Raw genomic sequence first — 14,160 nt, forward strand, 5'->3', positions numbered from 1 at the left:
TTCATCTGTTCAGTTACTGCCCCCTCTCTTTCTTCACACAATTGGACTGACTCAGCAATAACAGCAAAGTATTATTGTTGGTGTTGGTGGTACCCAATGCCTTCACTTTCATTGGTAGCCTTCTAATCTCGTCCACTCATCTGTCAAATGTAAATGTACTGTTAAACACTGTTATTACAAACTCGCATGGTGAGTAACATTCACTAAAACAAATTTATATCTAGGATTAACACTGTTAGCAGAGATAGGCTAGAGGAAAAGTACTGTTCCTTACACCTCCATTTTTCCATTTTTCTGGACCTGCACTTTAACTTTTTTAGCTTTTCTTTTTCTGCCAAAGATCTCTAACCATGATTTTGCACATAGAGGGGCTACTTTTCTTTTTATCAACTCAATGAAACATTGAAAGAAATTGTATCTTGCTTGTAGTTACATTTTTTAGGTGCCTAATAGGGGCCATTTTCCCCAAACCTGAAGAACACCATTAATATTTACATTCATTTATATAAATCAAAGCTGAATATTCATACTTGTGTTCCTGCCTACTTTTTGTGGGATGTGAGATGAGGGGAACATATTTCCTCTCTCTACGGGAGCCTTAGGAGAACAAATGTCACAAAGAATCTGATGAATGAAAAATATAATTGGATATGTGAATAAATAATACAGTGAGTTATGAATATTAATTATTAATATTAGTAATCTACTGATAAATTGATGGCAAAAATACATTTCCCTTGATCTCCAAAGAGTAATTAAAATACACGTATCATGAATTCATTGTACCTTCCCTTTTATCTTTTGCTGACTCTTTTTTAATCTTTATTTTCTCCATCCTAGTAAATGTTTGATATGTCATCAATTTTACATTTTCCCGTCACAATATTTTCTTTTTTCCATGTTGCATATGTAATAATGAGAGACCAAGAGGCGTCTCCAAAATGCCAGATTAATATCTCACTGGCTAACCACTGTGTCCAACAAGTACTCACCCTCATCCCCATATTTAGAAATGCCTTTCTGTGTATCATAAAAGCAACAAGGAAAAATGATAAAAAGTATTATATAAAGTATTATAAGGAAAATAGAAAATGTTCTAAGAAGAATCCAAAATGGATCATCTTTTCAAAGATGAAATGTGTGTCATATCCATTTGGAACCACTTATTTTAGTGAAGATGTTTGAAGAAATGTCCTCCTTAGCCTGTGGTGTCCCTTTCAAGAAAGTGACATCTTCTCTCTTCGCTGGTATGGAACCTCCCTCGGGTTCACATGATAGAAGAAAAAAATGTAAGGAAATCCTTGTGCATGGATTGCTTAAAGACCCCCTCCAGACATGTTTTAAAACATGTAAAAATATTCTGCTTGGAATAATAATTTGTGTCTGAAGTGGTTTTCCACAACAAAGCTCAATTACCTAGTTAATTATTAAAATGGCATCTCCTCCTTCTCCCACATTGAAAAATACATAATCTATAAATAGGCAAATATTTTTCATTTCAAAAGTTTAACTGCTGGACACACGATGTCTCTTACTTCACTGAAGAGTCCATTCTCAGGCTTCAAGTTTCTGCATCACACTTGTTCTTGCTCAAAACTAGTTGTGATATCACAAATCATAGTTTTAGGTGCACACCTTAAACTCAAACTTAAGGTGAGCATAGAGAAAGTTTCCTCCTCTAGCAAATGAGTGTTAAGTGTGTGCAGGGAATGCAAAAGAATTGCTAAATTGAGCACATTGATGTATATATGTATGAAGTATTTTGATATCACTGTGTCCTGTTAATGAAAGTGTACGAGTGTTATTATTAAGCATTGCAAATCAGCTAAAAAACTGGCATGCAAAGTAATTTGTGCATCAACAGCTGAAGACAAATTGAACAAAAATTGCACAGTAACCAATCGGGAAATATAAAGTGTCCACTTAAGTTTCAAAAAGTCATTGTCATTTCACTGTGTAGCTGGCTTTGAGGGTATGAACCACTACAGAATCGATGATAGTGGGAGGATAAAGTACAGGTCAAGAGGAGTGTAATACCAAATAATATGTGTATGAATAATCAAAAGGAACTGTCCAGTGTCTACTTTAGACTCTCTACTTTAACTGGCTATTATGTGAAACCTAATAATATAAAATAATAACCTAATAATATAAAATAAACCTATTTTGTACAGATTTCTTAACTGTGCGCTCAGTTCACCAATCTGTGTGCTTGGTTTAGTAATCAATGTGTACACATTTCCACATCATTTTTTATGCCATGTTACCCTTAAAAGGAGGAAAAGGTACCCTGTCAGGTCATCAGCTGTTATACAAGCAAGAGAGTGATGTGCTGTGTAGTTCAGTCACTCTGTGGACTGGCAAACACTTTTTATTGCCTGAGCCATAGTGAACCGTGAGCCATATTGCCTTGAGATTGGCATAACAGCTCCATAGTCTTGGTGCTGTTCGAACATCCTGACACACACACCATCATTTCTTTTTCAAAGTCTGTAAGATCACGCTTTAAACCAACTCCTGGGAATTCATTATCATGCAAAGCAGGTGTGGTGAAGGAGATGCTGTTGCATTGGCCTGTTTATGCGGTAACATATGCAAATAGAGAAGAAAGGACTCTACTGGGGCTGAGCACTTCTGGGACATATGTTACAAGTGCATATTGCAAGCATACAGTGAGCTCAAACCTTTTAAAATGGAATGAAGATATATTGGCAGAAACAACATTGATTTAACACACCGCCTACGCAGCACTAACTATTAGTGGGTTGCTTCCAAGTTTTCTCACTGTTAAAAATAAATACAGACACCCCGCTACTTCCAGCAGCCACGTTTTTTCACCTTCACTTTCAGCTCTTGCAAACACTTTTGCTCTGTTTTGCTTCTGTTTCTTTTTGGTTTTACTCTGTTTTGCCTTGTAATGACTAATTACTAAATCTGTTTCTTTCACTCAGACGTTGATCCTTTTATTTCAGCTTTTTCAGAAAGTAATTTAACAGATCAAATCACATTTTATAGGCTATACAGTGTAAGCCATATGCCAAACTCCCACACAGAGCCTTTTCATAGCTGTAAGGGCCTAATTTTGTGCTTTTACACAATCAGTTTCACTTTATCACTTATTGCTGATGACTGCAATATCATCTGATTACAAATGTGCAGAGGGACACAGGTTGAATGAACTGTACCTTCTGTAGCTTTGCTTCCGTACATTTTTACAGATAACATCCACTGCTCATCATTATGAGCTCTTGTCCTGAACTTTGTCTTCATCCTCTCCTCCTGTAGCCTTAGCCTCAACCTCCTGTACTCTGTTCTCCCTTAACCCTCCCACTAATTACCCCTACTGCGTCCTGTGTATAGCTGTGCCTCCAGGTTGTTGCTTCAGCCTGGGGCCTGTCAGTGCAGGGTATAGGTTGATGCTGTACATACAAATAAACATTCTTTGTCCTGAGTCACACAGGTGTTGATTTCTCCATTTTTTTTTTTTTTTAATGTATTTTTTGTTCTGCCTGGCTCATTTACTCTCTCTCTCTCTCTCTCTCTCTCTCTATATATATATATATATGTGTGTGTGTGTGTGTGTGTGTGTGTGTGTGTATATATATATATATATATATATATATATATATATGTATATGTATATTCACAGCATACTTTTAATCTAATAATAGAACTATGTATTTGCAGTTTCACTCACTTTTTCTAAATGATCAGTTATGTGTCTCCCTAGTAGCATAAAAGGTTTGATGATAGCCACAGAACATACATTTAGAGTACAATTCATGCTCCACTATTATTTTCAGCCAGTGCTCCTTCCCTCACCCTATGTCAAACAGAGCATGCACACATCAGAGTGAACATGTCATGTGTTGTTAGTATTGGTTGTTTAAGTAGTGACATGCTCAAGGGCAAAGTGAAGGGAATAACCCAGTTTCCTGGCCCAGATACCTGGTGCTATATGAAACGTGCTCTGTTGAAATTCCCCTGATTTGGTCTGAACTTTACATTGATCCAAAGCAAGGTGACTGACCATGAACGGGTCCTCTAACATGTGTTTGTATGACTAATACAAACCTCTGTGTGTGCTCTCTCATTAACAGCCAGTCACAGCGTGTCTGTTGAGTGCAGCCTTCTTCAGTGCCCTGGGGTCATCTTTCCTTTACGGGTACAACCTCTCTGTGGTCAACGCGCCAGCTCTGGTGAGTCAAACTGTGAGGACGTCTTGTAAGCCTTCTCATGGAGAACCATGATTGATTTCTCATGTTTTCTCTGTTTGTTAGCAGCATGAGAAATCAATAAACATTCATTTAGATGGTGCCTCAGAACCAGGTTTTAATTAAGTTACGCCTGAATGAGAATACTGAGTTGTCTCCTATTCTCAATTGATTGTCCAAAATGCACACATTCAATCAGATTTTATAGACACTGTCATAGTTATAGTAAACCCCAGTACTAAGCTTTTTCACTGCTGTAGAGTCGACATTTACTGTAATTCTATTGGTTTTGCAGTAATTTACTGCAATTCTTGTCCGTTAATTACTGGATTAATGGTTTCACAGTTTCCCACAGTTTTGGTACACACACAGAATCCAGTGAGCCTCAACTTATTGCAAGACCAATTGCATAAACTTCAGTTCCATAAAAAACAAACAAAAAACACCAGATAGTCTTTTCACATAAAAATGAAATTGCCCACCCATCAGTTACATACAGCCAGCTCAGTAATTGTAACACTTTGTTGTTCAATATGACTTTCATCCCACATGAATACAAACACTGAGAGGGAACTTTTAATCTTAATAATCTTAATAATCACTTCCAAAGGTTTCATTTTATACAAATACGCTAGCTGCTGGGTTTTGATTGATTCACATTTTTATTGTGATCCCACTTTTACTCTCAGAATGGAGAAGAGGGAAATGTAATCAAAGAGAATAGGAATATGTTTACTGGATTTTCATTGTTAGTGCGGGGCCTTTTATCAGAGAAAAGACAAGACAAACATCAGCAGAAAGGCAGTTATGTGTATTTAGCATTACTTACACAAGACTAAATATTTTCATGGTGTGTAATTCCTCTTTGATTGGTGAAACTGAAATTGCAATTTTTATGTATCGGTCTAGTTGAGTGGTGCCACTTTTGGATGAGAAACAGCATTTTCAGAGGTTACACTTCAGTCTGGCCTTGTGTTTATTTGATGGTAATTAGAGGCCCCAGGGGTCATTTAATTAGTATTCAAACATTATAACCCTCAGCTCTGCAGCTGCCAATACAAGTACAGGGAATGCTGTAGAATATGCAGAATGTGAATTTTAGTTTTTACTTAGAGCTTTATTTATGTCACTGTTTTGGTCAGAAGCTGTTATTGATACAGTAATTGGTAAAACCTTGAATAAAATTAAGCAGTAAAACTAGCCTAATATTTAAAAAAGTAAATTTGCATGATTTATTGTTCAAAAAAACTCTTTATTTATCTTATACTAGCCCTTCATGCAGCCGCTCAGCTCAGCCTCTGTCTGAAACAGTTTTAGCCCCCCTCTCCCCCCCGCCCCTCGGCAGACTTCTGGCAGATCGGGAGGCTACGTAAACAAACAGTAGTACTAGGATTTCACTTTGTTTTTCACAGAACAGTGGGGTTCTTCTTTTAATTAGGGTTTGTGTATATACGAATTGAGCAAACCAGACATCACAATGCTGCCCATGATTGGTGAGGTGAATCTAGTGAGCAAGAGGAGGATGAAAGTGAGGAAACCTGATAGTTCTGACCTGTGAGTCTAATTGTTAATTGTGTGATCTCCAGCATCAGGGTTGCCCTAATGCTGCACTATGCAGTATTTGTGGTGCAGAAGAGTACAACACCATACAATTTATGTAATAATACCCAATACCTACTGTTTATCCTCAACCCATCACCAGCAGTAAGTGAATGGCAGAAAGTACAGGTTCATGAAAGAGGCCATTTATCAAACAAGCATCAATACGTCGCCAACACCTCTGTACTAATATGCCCCCCTTCTTTAGCGTGTCCCTCTCCTTTTAGCCTTGGCATCCTAGCTTCATTTTGCTTTTTGAGAAATGGCCCGATGAAAAACACACCCATCTCTGTTCCGTATCTTTTTTCACAGGACCCTAGACACTGAAACAGTTGTATTTACACCTAGAGGGATGACTCTCACTTTGCACCATCAACCTGGTAGCTTCACTTCTAATAAATAGCTCACTTTTGTCTCAACTGAATCCCTCAAAACCTGTTCATAAAACTGATCCTGCAGATTTTTCTTTGCTTTCATTTTTCCCTGCCCATCCAGCTGAAACAGTCTGATCTATGTGCCATCAATAGATGTGAGTATTCAAGTTGTTTCAGATTGAAAATTTGACATTGCACAGATATGAGAATGCAACCAACTATAAAGTTTCAAGAACCTAAAAACTTCCATCCACACTGTCCTTCAGCTCAGTTTGCAAACTTTTAATCACCTTTTAAATGATTAAAGACAGTTTAAATTAGTTCTTTCACTGTTCTTATTTCTGTTTGCACAAAATCTCTTATCTGTGAAATTAGTTTATCTACTTCCAGGGAATTAGCAAGGTATTTCGTCCAGTAATTCTGGTTAATTCAGTGGCTCCTGTCAGAGTCCCAGCCACTGCGCTGCTGCACATGCAGCTAATTCTCCAGTTCATTTGTATGTTGAGCTGTTGCTTGTTGTTCATGCTCTTCCAAAGCTTCTGCTCACCAGGAACACAAGCTGATTATTAAGCTGGTGCTGGCTCCTCTCTACCGCTGCAGGGGTCCACTACTTCTCCTGCTGTCAAAAATAAACAAGCCACTTCCCTCATTTATGTTTGCCAACTATACCAGACTGCAAAGATCAATCAGTACTGCACTGTGTGCTCAAAACATTAAGTACTGCACTATGTGCTCAAACTGTCCTCAGCTGTAAATGAATGACAGAAAAATTACAAGTTCAGCATGCCATTACGTTAATCTGTCTGAATAAGAGCCTGAACCACTTTTACGTGAAAGTAAGACTAAACAAAATGTTTAAAAAGGTTTAATAACAATTAACTAAAGCCTCAATAAATTGTACATAGCATACAAACATTGCATATACAGTTTTCCCCAGGCACGGCAGGTCTACCTTCAACAGTGAGCCCCTTACATGTGAAATATTGTGTTGCTGCAATGTGTACTGCGAATGTTAAAGAATGTTGCATTCCCATTCCCATTAAAATTCTAATAATCTTGTGGCTTTTAAGATCTTTGAGACTATATATGTTTTCAGATGACAGACTTCTTCGCCAGCCTTTCACAGAAAAAGCAGCCAAAACTAACACTTGCTATTCACCTACTCATCATTCTAGTCTCCCCTCTCAGTCATTGGGAATGTGATGGAAATCTAGCCAGCAGGCACCACTGGTTACATTAAGATGCACTTAAGAAATCGGGTCAGCTGCCTGCAGTTTTTTTTTATGATTTTTTAAACATCATGTATATGAGAAACCTGGTTTCTGTAGTCAGGGTAATTCAGTTAGATTTCCCCTGAAGCCCTCTTGGGCATGCACATGTACATGAGACACCAGGTTTCCAATCGGCTGTTTTACATATGCATGACAAAGGCTGCAAACACGGAAAGTATCTCTGTGACAGAAACACAGAGGGATGAAAGGAAACATAATTACACAAAGAACGAAGTGATGCATCCATGTATTCAAAATAATTCAAACTCCAACATTCTTGGTCCCCTGGGAAAGTTCCTTCAGAGGATTGCATTATAAAACTGAAACAAAGACAGAGTAGCCTCTAGAATAAGTTGTTTCTGCAGCTGAAGGGAAGTTTGTGTCCCTAAAACGCATTTAAAATATGTAAACCATGGTTTCAAAATATGGTTGAGGTAGAGGAGAAATGTCATTACTGAACTGCTGCCTGCATGTGTTTTTTTTAGTAATCAGGTTACTGCAGTACAGTGCATTTAAATCTGATTACCTGTGAAACCTGATTTCTCACGAACCTGCTTTCTCGTGTGCATGTAAACACAACTGCTTGTGTTTAGAGGAAATGGTGCGGGTGAAGGACAGCACTGAATATTTGTAGACATTGGTGATTGCTTTAGTACACAGGGAAGAAGAGGGTAGGCACATTATTGACTGAGCATAGTGTGTATTTGCAGGGAACGATTAAGTCGGAATTTGGGTAATCATTAATCTTTTCCATGTGAGTTGGCGGACTGATCTGTGATGAAAACAGGGAGAGGGATGATGAAAGTCCTGTGGAAACCTTAAAAATGTAAATGTTATCAAACTGGAATACGTACCAAGAAGCATTCAAACAGTCAACAAATCCTCTTAAATACTATCTAAAAGGTGTAGGCTGAAACCAAAGCTTATTATGCCTACCTTTCTACATTTACCAAGACACTAAGTACTTCATTATATTCCCCACTTCATACTCATTCAAAATAAAGTAAAGTTGAGCAGTTTTAATAAAATAAAAATAAATAATTCAAAAAATAACAGGAAAAATCTTTAAACAAAGTAATTCAATTTCACTGACCAATGTAATTATACACACACACACACACACATATATATATATATATATGTGTGTGTGTGTGTGTGTGAATATATATCTATATCTTCTGTAGAATGAAAATTTGATTAGTATGAGTTTTACATGCAAATGAATGATACATTTGAAAGGTCTCTCTCTCACATGTTCCTCTTCTGTTGCAGTACATTAAAGATTTCTACAACAAGACATGGATTGAGCGATACGGGAAGCCTGTTGCAGCAGAAACAGCCACCCTCCTCTGGTCTATCACAGTGTCTGTATTAGCTATCGGAGGTCTTCTGGGAACGCTGTCTGTCTCTTTTCTCATCAAAGTATTTGGAAGGTGGGTTGAGTTTCATTTATCACTGCAGCATTTCTCATGCAGTCCTACTGGTCTGGGACCTATATCATGAAATGCTAATTGTGGGTTAGCCAGCTAACTTTGGGTTTAACATTTACATATCATTAAGCTGGCTCTGTTTGTGTTGTGGCTCATCACAATGGTAATATGTGCAGTTAACTTTCGTCTTTGATCAGTTAACTTTCAATGTTAGTTAGATCAGAAATGCAATATACAGTAAGAAATATTCTTACTGTATCAAATCATCTAAATAGTTTGCTCCTCTTAGATATAAAAGTAGAAATGATCCAGTACTCACTTCTAAATATGAAGTCTGGGACCCTAATTGACCCTTGTGTTCAGGCAAAACTAGGTTTACCTGAACTTTTTTGATGAGATATACTTCTCTGCCAGACCTGAAAGAAATCTTCCTGCGGATACACTGCGCTTTTTCTCTTTTGCTCTTCCAGTCTTGGTTCAAATGCAAGATTAACCTTTATCCCAGCATATGACAGGCTGTACATGCATTTTTCATTGCTTTTGCACTAAATGCAACACTGTCTCTTTGGAACTAAGGAGACAAAGCCAGAGTATGTTGTAGTCTACTCCCTTGTTGCTTCTTTTTCCTTGTCAGGCTCTCAGCTCTCACTTTCTTTCATTCACCTCTATACCTTATGCACTTTCCTTCTCCTTTCTCTCTCTCACGAAATCTGTCTGCGAGCATCAACTCAATGCGGGAAATGTAGTTCTAAATATACATAGGCACTTATACAGCCCTGGAAGTGGCTGAGTGGCTTTACTTGAGGGATTTCCACTGGGGTTATTCATATCATAGATTTACTTATGTGGATTTGATTTTCTTGTCAACAGCTGCTCAATGCCCCTACCAGCTACACTGCTAAGATTCAATACAACAGTCCTGCAAAAAAAGCTGTGAATCTTGGAATGTTCAGTGTTAGTTGAGATCTTCATAGAGGCGTTGATTCAATGTGCTGATCCAACATATTTTTTTATGGCCTAAGTATGGTTAAAAATTGGACATATTTTTTTCTCCATGCCTTTTGGGGCCTCCTTCCATTCTTCAGTTGTTTTTATTATTTTAAAGGTTTATTGTTTTATGCATAATTAAGGGTTTAATGGCACACGAAATTCACGATTCGGTATGTACCTTGGTTTTTGGGTCGCAGTTCAATATGTTTTCGGTACAGCAGAAAAAAAAGAAAGGTAGAAAATAACATGTTGGTCTTTTATTTTGAAAAATGTAAATGTCCAACAATTGCTCATTAGTCAAAACTATTACTGAAACAGTTTAGTTAGTTTAGCTGCAGTGGAAAAGGAAAACAACATTTCTGTTTCCTACAAGAAGTCAGGACACCTGCTGACAACTGTTTTGTGCTGATTTATGGTCTAACTGTATATAAAGTGGTTGAAACTAGCGCCACCTCCAGCAGCTACAACAAAATATGGAGAGCCCTTTCATTCAAAACCCCACCTATGCAGTTACCAGACACCACCTAGTCATCGTGCGCTGCCACCCAGTGGACATTGCACCACCCAGCCAGGTAGCGCTGATATCCAATTCAACATCGTGCACTACCCAGAAATTCAATCACCTCTCTTAAAACAGAAGTAGAGCAAGAAAGGCCAAAACAAAGTTTGGAAATAAGCTAAAATCTAAGGCGGAAGAAATTGGTATTATTAATATTAATGTGTGCCCACCAGTCTGTTGGTCAGTTGTACCGTCATAGCTAATCTCAGAACCTGAAGTTGAAAGTTGAAAGAAATCAAGAGATATAGTCAAGGAAGTTAACCACCTTGTCATCTGCAACAAGAATGGAGTTCATATTTACAGATTTATACAGATGGATCAAAGGATCCAGAGAGTAGGAAAGTGGCATTTGGTGTAATCATTCCTGAATTAAGAATTAAAACAGACATAGAATTTCAGATCAGATGTCAGTAATCACAGCAGAGATTCTGGCAATATTATGGGCACTGTAGTGGGTAGAGGACAATAAACCAGACGTCACAGAGAGGGCAAGGAATGGGGAGACACAGTATCGTCTCACTACAGAGATAATGGAGCATATTTTAATAATAGTGTTGCACTCGGTCAGTGTTATAGGTCTCTCATTTGTCTTTCTGACAGCAGAATCACTACAGGGTAACCTGGGTAACCAGGCTACCTTGGCTAAGCTGGCTAGCGTACATCCATGAGCATATTACAGCTAAGTGGTGCGCTGCCAAAACGCACTCCAGAATTATTGTCCTGCATGTCGGACTAAGTGGATTATTAAACTATTTTGTTTGGGTCACGGAGCGTATTCTTTGTACGACTGCATGCACAGATGGGATGAACACACGTACTGTTACACCCCTATGCGTAATGTATAAATATTCTACATCTACAAAAGAAGACCTACTCAAATAACCCAAATATGATGGTTTTTTTTATTGTAGATGATAACTATTTTCAATAAGGAGCCATTTGCTTATGTTGTCACTCAAGATTCCTCAAATTCACTCAAAAGGAAAATACAGCTCTCTCACATTTTCTGTATTGACAATGCACTTATAGACACTTAGGATCAGTTTACTGTGATCATTATAAAAGAGTGCACTTTGTTTCCCTTGTCTTTTGGATGGAGTGTGATATGACAGAACAAATGTTAGTTGTTTTCCCCTCATCCATGTGCTCACCTCAATGCTTTGTGAATAAGACAGCTGGTCCTATGAAGTACCAACAATGAAGAAAATAGATCGGCTTCATTTTTCAGCCCCGGAGGTTGCCGCTTGGATTTAACACAATCTGAGAGTGACAGAGCGCTAGGTGCTACGACATGATACGCGCCACTAAAGGCACATTCAGCATAAATACATAGGCTCGACATTAAAGCACACAATAAATAATAATACAACAGCTCCACCAAAACATGAAAAGAACACTGCACAGTCACAGTACAACGTTATAATAATAAATAAATGTGTCTTGCCTTCATGTAGTTAACAAGCTTACTTACGAAGGAGTTTGCTTTTCTCCACAACCTCTCAATCTTTAAGAAAAGACTAAAGACCCAGCTTTTTCGCGAACACCTCTGCACTTGGTGGACTGAAGGTACAGAAAAAACTAAAATACAACAACAAAAAAAATCTGCTTCTATGCAATCTATGCACTCTATGCATTGCCTCGGTGCACCGCCTGTTGGCATCTATGTCCTACTGGACTCAAACTTAGCTTTATGGCACTTACTTGTGTTGTTCTCTCCTGACTAGATCCCTGCTTGTGTCGTATCAGCTCTCATATGTACGTTGCTTTGGATAAAAGTGTCTGCTAAATGAAAATTGTGAATTGTCAGTCACATCATCAGAGTCCAGCTTCATTAGGATCTCTTTCTCCTGAAAAAATCGTATTGAGCATCCTTTGGAGCCACACATGCACATGCTGCTCCGCTCCCCCCTCCTGCTTCAGTTGCCTCCAGCTCCGGTAAACCTTTTTGTTGTTTATCTTCAGTTTCTGCCACAAGTCCAGTGTCCAAGTCTGATTCTTCGGCCTCCTCTTGTTTGTCTCCCTGGTCTGGCTCTGCCACAAGTTTAGTGTCTGTGTCGTCACCCACGCTAACGTTAGCGCTGCTAACTGAAGCAGCGCAGTCGGTGACCCTGGCTACATCTGTGGAGGCCTCAGCGGTGGCATGTTTCGAGAATAAATCTGTTATTTTTGCACATTTTTCATCCTCAGCCAGCAGAGCTTACCTTGTACCTTGCATTTCTTTAATTCATTCATTCATTTTCTTTTAACTTGGCGTAAATTTCATACCCGCTCAATTTCCGATTTCCGCCCTCTCCTGACCTTTCCACTAGCTACATCGAGGGGATTGTAGGAGAATTTGTTTATTAAAAGGTACAATTTGGTCAATCTCAAACTGCTGCATGCATAGAATATTTTTTTGAATCAAAATCATCACAGACAATTTATTATTATTTTTTATTATTATTATCATTTTTAATCAATGCAATGACCCATTCTGAGCAGCCCAAACAGCTCATAGTCAGCCAGCCCTGCTGGCATTTGCCCAAATTCCAGATGGCCAATCTGTCACTGCGCAGAGCTGTATGTCCTTCTATCCTCCAGGGCTGGACTCTGGCACTGACAATATCACCTCAGTGCTCTGAAATAATATATGTTCAAAGGAATCTATTATCCACTAATGATGAGAATGTCACTCTCGGAGCAGGAGAAGACTCATGAAGCTTTTATTCCGAGTCATTTAAGAAAATTAAGATGCCCTTAAGATTCACCTTGGATCTCTCTGGTGGCAATCCACACTATGTTGATTAGGCTAAAATTTATTATTCATTCTCTCTCCATAATCTCTGCTAGTTTTGCACAATGTCTTGGAAAGGTTGAAATTCAGATGCCAGGGAGAAGAGTTGAATTTATATTAGCAGATGAGGACAGGTAGAGCAGTCTCAAAGAAAAGTACTGAATAACTGGTTCATTAAAATTTTGCCAGTGTAGCTAAGGTTAACGTTTTTTGTTTTTTTTTAAATATGTAATGCCTGAATATTTGAACACAGAATAATCTTTCATGATGAAGACATCAGAAAGGAATAACCAAACAAAGTAAGTCAATGAATAAGTGTTTTTCTTTTTTTTTTTGGCACAGTAAATCAGAGTTTTGTTAGATTTAAATACAATAAAGAGACACAATCAACGCTCTAATAAGCAAACAATTGTGATTAAGATGCTGCTGCTGTAGTGTGTGACTGATTTTGACATGCATAAAAAGGGCTGCTTTAGTCATGGCTGAGTGAAGATGCTATCAATTCAGACCAGACTGCTCTTGAGACAATCTCAAGCGTGTAGGAGGAGACCTCAGTGTGAACAGCCTCAACCTCTAACATCAGACAATAAAAGTTTCCTTCATAATGATCCTGCAACAAATCCTAAGTTTATTTTAATCACCAATGGACCAGTCACATCCTGCCAAGCTCCAGAGCCCTGTCTACTAATACATGGTGTTCCCCTCAAATTCGCCTGCAACAATAAAGTGTTAAAGTAACAGTAAAGTTTATTGCTTACAGGGACAGGGGCACCAAATAATTACCAACACATAACGCAAGCCAGGAAGCTGATCAGTTTCTGTCCCCCAGGACACAAGCTGAACCCCTCTAGAGATTTCTGCAGACAGACGATTCATCCCCGCACTAAACTCTATAGTCCCAAGAAAATTAAACCTGCAGACAGAAGAACGAGCAACATTAAATATGTGCA

The 14,160-nt window shown here is 38.4% G+C and overlaps 1 protein-coding gene across 4 annotated transcripts in view; it reads left to right on the forward strand.

Annotated features, from left to right (window-relative positions):
- slc2a9l2 (solute carrier family 2 member 9, like 2) overlaps positions 1 to 14,160 on the forward strand; it is a 98,318-nt gene that overhangs the window by 9,039 nt on the left and 75,119 nt on the right. For all 4 annotated transcript variants that reach the window (XM_067588013.1, XM_067588012.1, XM_067588009.1 and 1 more), the window contains exons 3-4: positions 4,101 to 4,199; positions 8,731 to 8,891. In XM_067588013.1, the coding sequence (XP_067444114.1) occupies positions 4,101 to 4,199; positions 8,731 to 8,891 (260 nt within the window). The remainder of the gene's footprint in view (positions 1 to 4,100; positions 4,200 to 8,730; positions 8,892 to 14,160) is intronic.

This window comes from Thunnus thynnus, chromosome 4 (assembly GCF_963924715.1).
Source record: "Thunnus thynnus chromosome 4, fThuThy2.1, whole genome shotgun sequence".
Classification (NCBI taxonomy): Eukaryota; Metazoa; Chordata; class Actinopteri; order Scombriformes; family Scombridae; genus Thunnus; species Thunnus thynnus.